General features: G+C 50.9%; 1 protein-coding gene across 6 annotated transcripts in view; it reads right to left on the bottom strand.

Moving 5' to 3' along the window:
* Nucleotides 1-3,785: 3,785 nt before the first annotated feature.
* The window catches only part of TUT4 (terminal uridylyl transferase 4), a 69,541-nt gene continuing 65,246 nt past the window's right edge, over nt 3,786-8,080 (bottom strand). For 2 of the 6 annotated variants that reach the window (XM_044002733.1, XM_044002734.1), the window contains exons 29-32: nt 7,952-8,052; nt 7,114-7,642; nt 5,408-5,581; nt 3,787-4,404 (exon numbers count right to left, since the gene is read on the bottom strand). In XM_044002733.1, coding sequence (XP_043858668.1) covers nt 4,313-4,404; nt 5,408-5,581; nt 7,114-7,642; nt 7,952-8,052 — 896 coding nt within the window. In that variant the 3' untranslated portion in view covers nt 3,787-4,312. Of the gene's footprint in view, nt 4,405-5,407; nt 5,582-7,113; nt 7,643-7,951; nt 8,053-8,080 lie in introns of all 6 variants that reach the window. The other 4 variants (XM_044002738.1, XM_044002739.1, XM_044002736.1 and 1 more) reach the window with 3 other exon arrangements.

Here is an 8,080-nt window from a genome sequence, read left to right as displayed (position 1 = left end):
TAGGAAGGGCAGTTGAGATAGTGAAAGATTTCAAGTCTATGCCTTGAGTGTTATTATTAAGTGCTTAATTTGGGCCAAGCATAGCTAAGTGCCGGGGATGCCCTCCAGGAATTCACATTCTAATGGGAACACCACATATGTAGATCCACATGTGATCTGTACTGAGTGGATGGAAGGCAATGGGGTTTGAGCTAAGCCTGAGACTGGGTCCCAGGACAAAGTCTAGTTAAGCCGGAAAGGTTGGCAGGACCCAAGTCATGAGGACCTTGAAGGCCACAGTGAGCTGCTGCAGCTCATTGAGGTCGTCTCAGGAGTGGTATCAAGGCCTTAGGAAGATTGCTGGGGCAGATGACTGGAGGCCAGATGGTAGGGAGGCAGGGTAAGGCTGTGACTGCAGTCATCCAGACATAAGGGGAAGAGGGACTGCACCGGGGTGGTTACGGTGGTTACGTCGGTGGCGAGATGGGGACACAAACACAAGAGATGGGAAAGTGGAGACGACAAGACTTGGCAACACACTGGCTATGTGGGGGTGGTGAGGGCTGGCTGACTGGATGCCCAAGTTTGGAAAAGAGGAGGGCTCAATCAAGGAAAGATCAACGAGTCAAGTTCTGGACATGTTGACTTCGGGATGCTTCTGGGCCATTCAGATCATGCTGTCCAAGAGGCAGCTGGAGACTGATGATAAGGCTCAGGCAGAGAGAGGTTAGGGCTGGATATGACTGGTGGTCATCTGCAGAGATAATGGAGTCAACAGGAGCTCATGAGATCGCTAAGATTGTTTAAAGTGAAAAGAATGACTGCCCAGGATGGAGCTGTGGGGGACACCCAGTTTTGAGAAACAGGGAAGCTAACTGAGGACAGGAGAACAAAGAGTGATAAGGATGTGGGCACCCAGGGGATCAGCAGGGTCAAATGCCACAGAGGTCAAAAAGGATGAGGACAAGTGGGAGAAAAGGCCATGGATTCAGCAATCAAGAGAAACTCAGTTTCAGCTGAATGATAAGGTCAGGAACCAGAAGGTTTAGAACTGAGTGAAGGGAAGGCCCCAGATGTAGATGGCTTTCTCAAGAAGTTTAGCAAGGAGAGGAGAGATATGGGGCAAAAGCTAGACAGGTGGTAGGATTAAGTGAGGGAATGATTGTAGGCAGTAGAGAAGGAGCCCGTTTATAGGGAGATTGAAGATGGGAGAGGGTGGGGATGATAAAGGGCAATCGGCTGGAGAAGATGGGACGTAACAGGATTACTGGTGTATGTGGAGGGGGTTAGCCTAGGCAAGGAGCAGTGCCACCTTGTGAGACTAGAGGGAAGGAGACAGATGCCTGAGCCATGTGAGATGAGGAGGGGGCGATGAGGGAGCTTTCTACAAACGGTCTATCACTCGGTCAAAGAACTAGCCTTTTTCTCCTTGGCCCCCAAATTAGGATGATTGTGGACCATGGGTTGGATTTGCAAAAAGGCAGATTTAGGGTGGATGTATGCCCCAAATCCTACAATTTTAACTACCTGGAGAGGTGAATTGCTGCCTGGCAGCGTGCTGGGGATGCTACAGCCGGGCTTCTGCTGCAGGTCTGAGCAGAATAGCTCAGGGTTTCTTAAACCTTTTCCACTCGTGACCCCTTTTCGCCTGAGAAATGGACACTAGTCCAGGTATCTAGGTGGATCTGTCCAATTTTTCACACTCTCCATCTGGGGTGGTGATCCATAACATAAGCAGCTCTGGACTAGCTGGCTTCCAAGGGCTCTGCCATTCCCCCCAGTACCTGATGGGGAGAGCAAGAGCTTTTCCCCAAATGTTTTGCATGACTGCTCATGTATAGCTTATATTGAATTGCTTGAGTTCCTGGGGTGGGGGTGGGGAGTAGAGGGGGAGGGAGGAAGAAAATTTGGAACACAGTTAAAAAAAAATTTGATCTCAAAATTTGTATTTACATGTAATTTGGGAAAATAAAACTTAATGGGAGAATTAAACAAGACTTTTCCTAAGGCTCCTGAGTCAATTCTCAGGTCTCAGGAAGGCCAGGGGGCATTGGGGCACATTAGGGCCACCATGGTCACCAAAGTAGACTTGCAGGATTCATTTTACAGATAAGGATACTGAGGCCAGAAGTTAGGGGAAGAAGAAAGTAAGGGCCTCGTGGCCACTTGTACTCCAAAGATCTTTTAATAAAAGTGGTGAAGGGGACAGCTAAGTGGTGCAGTGGATAAAGCACCGGCCCTGGATTCAGGAGGACCTGAGTTCAAATCCGGCCTCAGACACTTGACACATAATAGCTGTGTGACCCTGGGTGAGTCACTTAACGCTCATTGCCCCATGAAAAATAATAATAGTAATAATAATTGGTGGATTTGGAAGACCATCAATGTCTTAAGCCCCATGTTCTCTGCCTTTAGCCTGATACCAGCACTATCCAGGATGACTGGTTTTCTTCTTTTGCCTCTTTTGTTAACACTCTGCCCTTAACAAAGAAGCAGATTGAGAAAGCCTTGAGAGCTAATTTTTCTAGAAGCTAACAGCTAGGTTCTCTCCACCTCCTAGGTGAAGGGAGAGGCATATGCATTAGACATTCAGGGCAGAGCAATATGTTCTGGTCTGAGATGTTATGCCGGTGGCAGGGCACAGTGGACGACAGTATTACATTTGGGGTCAGGAAGATCTGAATTGACATCCTGCCTCATTAGATGCTAGCTGTGAGATCCTGGGCAGGTTATTTGACCTGATTCTGTCTCAGTTTCCTCATCTGATAATAAAACGGTGACCTTCCAGAGTTGTGATGAAGAATGAATGAGAGAATGCGTGCAAGGTGCCTTCTTGCAAACTTTCCAAATGCTATAGAACTACTCTTATTCTATGCATATCTGTCTTTTTAAGAAAGAGTCATTTAGGGACAATAGTGGTCGGCCATCTATCTCCCTTCCATGGTTGGTTGATATTTCAGGTGCCAAGGACAGAGGAGAAAGCCTGAGAGGTATGGTGGTACATCGGGAAGAAGGCTGCATTTGGTGTCAAAAGCCCTGGGTTCAAATCTCAGGTGAACCTATTTTTCACACTTTGTAAAAAGAAGGGGTTGGACTCTTAAGTCTGCAGCCCTATACTGATGAGAGAGAGAGAAAGAACACACTGCATTCCCAGGTTTACAAGCTGCTCACCTCACTCCCCTTGAGCACCTTATACCACCTATCCATCATCAGAGATAGAGCACGGCCTGGTGGGTAGCCTCGGGAACTACCTGGGTTCCAGTCCAGCCCCTGACACGTCCTGGGTAAGTTGTGCATCTGCCACCCACCCCAGTTCCCTCCCCAGTGTTCCAGGCGGCTCCCTTCTCCCCAGAGCAATCCCCACCAGTCAAACAGTAACCACTCCCAAATCACTGGAGAGAACCCTGTTACCTGAAATCTTTACCCAGGCAAACTAACACCACCTTGGCACGTGACTGGTGTTGGCAGCGGGGGCTGGGGCACGCCTCCCCACTCTGATGACCATCTATGTACCGAGGAGGAAATCGCCCTGGAGAGGCTGAGCCATGACGGGCGCTGAGAGCAGAACCAGGGCCTCTGGTTCCAAAGTCACGACCATCTCCCTGCGGTGGCTCCCACACTCCCACTGTCCCATGAAGCAGGGCAGAGGTAAGCAGCTCAGCCCATTTTCAGGCCCCATTTTTTCCCTTCCAAGATCTTGCTAAGGACCTCACCGTGGATTATGAATGAAGTCTGGCCACATTATCTCAGCAGTGAGACTAACCGCATCTGTGTGGCTCAAGAAGGGATTTACCATAGCAGAATATCTCTGAATACAGATAATAAGCATAATTCCAATGTTCTCCCTCTGGAGTTTCAATAGATAACAATGGAGAAGAAACAAATCGACTCCTGTTGTTGCAATTTTGTTTTATTTTTTTTCCTTTTAAAAAGTTTTTGGCACTACATAGTTCTGTAAAGAATAGAAGTGACAAATTTTAAAACACATGAAATCCCTTCCTAATTCTTATTTTTAAGAACAATATATATAAAGTCTGAAGCAACCAAAGTATGAATACAGCTAATAGAAAATAAAGAACTTAATTTTTTTTAAATTCTCTCTTTTTACAGTTCATCAAGGTAAAACAAAACACAAAAGTCCCTTAAAAATAGGGTAATAAAATAGATGAAATTTGTATCACTCGTTTTGGTGATACTAGTAAAAACTATAGCTTGTATCTATATACAAATGATACACTTTAAAAACAGTCTTCAATTTAAATAATCTGTATCTAAACAAGTTGTGTTAAAATGTTAAATCCAGGACCTGATTTGCTTTGATTTCCATGAAACGTCATTTCTTCTGCTGGATGTAGTTCAAGCTGAGGGACGGGTGCCCTTGAGATAGCAGGGGGAATCTCGGGTTGCTTGGCATCAGTGGGCCAGCTGCAAATCAAACAAAACAAAGGGGGTTTCCTTACACCCCAGCCCATTTCCTCCGGGGACGCGGCTACAGCTGTGAGGACCAGGGGCCTGTGTGTTGGTCTGGTGGAGGAGTCGGAGACCTTCTGACTAACCAGGACCCAGAAGTGACTCGGGCCTACATATCTGCTCCCTGAAGACCCAGTAAATGACTTTTATCCGGTAGTCTACTTTTTTTCTGATGTTATGAGAAAACATGTCACATGAAGCTTCATTTCAACAAGACAAGGGTGTGGGGGGTGGAGGATGGGGAGAGATGGATGGGGACATGCTTCTGATGTCCTCCCGGACAAGCTAGGTGAGAAGCCCTTGGCACACACATCAGGGACTAGAGGGAAGGGTCAGGCTTCCCTCATCCCCAAGCTCAGTGCCCCTGGAGGTCCAGGGCCGGCACGTGAATGAAAGGTCTCCAGTTCCCTGCAGAGAAGAGGACGTTTGGCTCCCTCTTCTAGAAGATGTCCCCCCTGGTGGGCAGAGCCCTCGGATTGGAGAGAGGCTGGCTGGGCAGTGAGGAAGGCTCTGGTGGTGCGGACGAGAGGACTCAAGTGTACCCAAGTGAGACTTATGAATTGTCAAACCTGAAGCTCACAGCAGTGGGCATGCAGGGCACTATCCTTCTGATTGCCATAGTGAGGGTAGGAAATAGTTTCTCTCTTTCTCTAGAAAAGCCCCAGACCAACTGAGGAATAAAGCCCAGACCTCATATGTTGCCTGTAAGAACCAAGATGACTTTTAGGGGAAACAATCAAACTGTGACTCTGAATTCCTCTTAGCGGTGAGGCTCACCACCCAAGGCAAACCCTCCACGGGCCACCGGCCTGCCCACTGCCCTCTGGGCCCAGCACTCCCAGCTCTATTCCCTGGAGAGTGGGCTCGAGGGCCACTCACGGGTTCCTGACCAAGACCCTGGCCTGCCCTACACAGAAGTGGCAGCCCTGCCCAGCCCGTGGGGTGTGACGAGCAGTACCTGTAGGGTAGAAAGCTTTGTTCGGCTGAAAGTTGGCGTTCCCCTGCTGGAGGAAGTTCTGAGGCACGCCACCATAAGGCCACGACGCTGGGAGGATGGGGAAATGGGCGGGGGCCCCGTGATCCCAAGGAATCGGAGGGGTCAGTTTTGCAAATTGTCCTTGAAAGCCCTGATCTGCTTTCCGAAGGGAAGGAAAAGACAGCTGGTGAGAACGTGGGGCCCAACATCTCCCTTCCTCAGCTCCACAGAGAATGTGGAACCCATCTACAGGCCCTAAGGATCCCAGCCTCCCAGGGATTGGAGAAGAGCCCTTTATGATGCCCCGACATGGGTCACCCACACCCCCTGTCTCTGAGGTCCTGAGATAGTCATGAGTGAAGTGGTGGCAAAAGCCCTGGGTTCCAGCCCCAGCTCTATGGGAAATTCCTTCGTGGGACCCAAGGCAAGTCACTCCATCTCTCCAGGTCATCATTTCTTCCGGTACATGGGGGTGGGTGTGTGAGAAGAGCTTCCCAGGTGCAGAGTTAGGCTTGGGTTAAAAAAAAAAGCTCTCAGCAGTCAGACACAGCCCAACAATACAGATTCACCCTTTCCTCACAAAGAGTCTGAGAGCGAGCTCATCCAAGACTGACTGTCCGATTTTACAAATAAAGAAAGCGAGACTCCCAGGGTGGTGAAGGGACCTGCCCCAGGTCAGTCAGTCAGTTAGTCAGCAGGCTATAGACTCAGTGTCCTCAGGCCCTTGCCAGGAAGGGCCTTCGCTGTGTAGGAGGCTCTCAGTGCCAGTTGGATGACCCCTGGGGCTGAGGTGGAGGGGAATGTCCCTGGAGGCCAAGCTCACTGGGGTGGCACTGAACTCCCTGCCAACTCTGAGCCCAAACCACCTCGCTGAAGAGATTACCTCACGAATCATAAACAGTCGCCACTCGGGCTTCCTGGGTGCATTTTCTGAAATGGCTTGGGGAGTCAGGCGGTCCTCAAGCATTAGGACCCCCAGTTTGGGGTATCTGTTCTGGGATTTCATCTATGAAGGGACTCCTAATGGGGGGAACTCTCCAAGAGTGCACATCTGCCATCCGTTTGTAACTCCCTCTCTTAGAGAGTGGCTTAGAGGACCAAGCATCTCAGTGACTCCTGTCACATCCAGGGGCTCCCACTATGAAGAAGCGTCAGGACAAGGACTTGAACTCAGGATTCCTGAATTCAATTCCTGTGCTTTTCCCCACAAGTTCAGGCTGCTCTCAAATTCCTAAGAAAATGTCCTTGGTGTGTGTGTATTTCACTTTGGGCCTTGGGTTTTTCCTATTGAAGTTATACTACATTGGTCAGCTCAAACAGCCAGATCGACCAAACTCTCTGATCGCCTGAATTCTGACAATATCCCGTGGAGTGGTTTTCTGATGAAAACTGTGCCTAAAAGAAGGACTTCCTTCTGCAAGTGCCTGACAGACTCGCAGCCAATCAGAGCTGAAAGAGAGCATCGAGGTCACCCAGACCCGGTCTCCTCCTGTGAGAAAAGGGGGGCTCGGAGGGAAGGAGTGACTTGTGCCCTGCTGCCCAGCTGGCAAGGGCAGCTCCTGCGACTCCTGAATCCAGAGCCCTGACACCACATCACCAGACCACCTCGGGCCAGGATTCCCATGACCTTCCACAAGTGACCAGCCCGCAGCTGCAGACCCAAGGGGAGAGCGAGGAAGCGAGGTTACCTGGGTTCCCCACTGCACCGTTGTTCACCAGTGAGTTTGGAGCCGCAGGGCCGTGCCCGTGCCAGTGTCCCTCATGAGAAGTGGGGATGCCCAGGGGGGGCCTGGCAGCAGGCTGGGCAAAGATGATGCTAGGGTCGTTCAGGCTCGCAGTGCTCTGGTTGGTGGTGGCACCGCTGCCACTGGACTGCATGGGGAACGGGACGCTGGCAGGGTGGCTGGGGTTCCCTGGTGCCGAGTGGATCACGGGGCCGTGGATGGGCCAGGTGGCGCCTGGGAGAGGGAGGGGGTGGGGGTGGGGGTGGACCTGCAGCAGTCCCAAGTTGTGCAGAGCAGAATACTGACCTGGGGGCGACTGGGGAAAGTTAAACAAAGGCAGTTGGACCTGATGGGGAGGCTGGCTCGCCTGCGGTGGGCCATGCTTGGGCTGGGCTATGGGCTGTGGCGTGGTCTGGGCAAGAGGTGCTGGCTGAGAAGAGTTCTGGGGGAAAGGCGGGGGCTGTGGAGAGTAAGATGACGGCCGTGAATCAGACTGCAGAGAAGAGAGAGAGTTCCCAGTTAAACCACGGACACTTTCATATCCCAGATGTTTGCTATGAGCACCCCAACCAGCATGGCTCATGGGCTAGCCCCAGAGACAGGCACGGATCCGGTACTTCTACCTCCACAGCCAGACAAAGGATGCCAGTGACTTTACAAAAGGGGCCATGGCAGCCGGGAGAAGTTACCCATGGTGGGGGCCCCTGTACGGGAGCCTGGTGGTACACTGGGCACATGGGCCACCACCAACCATGGGCACACAGACCCACCAGCCTTCACCTTTCAAGGGGCTCAGACTTACACATTCAGAGGACTGCCTGGTTCGCAAGGGTCGGTCAACTTGTTGCTGGACTGAGCCAGCCACTGCCTGGGCGCTGACAAGGCTGCGCACCAGCTGGGCACCTAAATAAGAAACAGCACAGAGCCCTGA

This window comes from Dromiciops gliroides, chromosome 4, assembly GCF_019393635.1.
Source record: "Dromiciops gliroides isolate mDroGli1 chromosome 4, mDroGli1.pri, whole genome shotgun sequence".
Taxonomy (NCBI): Eukaryota; Metazoa; Chordata; class Mammalia; order Microbiotheria; family Microbiotheriidae; genus Dromiciops; species Dromiciops gliroides.
This window is presented reverse-complemented; position numbering and strand designations above follow the sequence as displayed.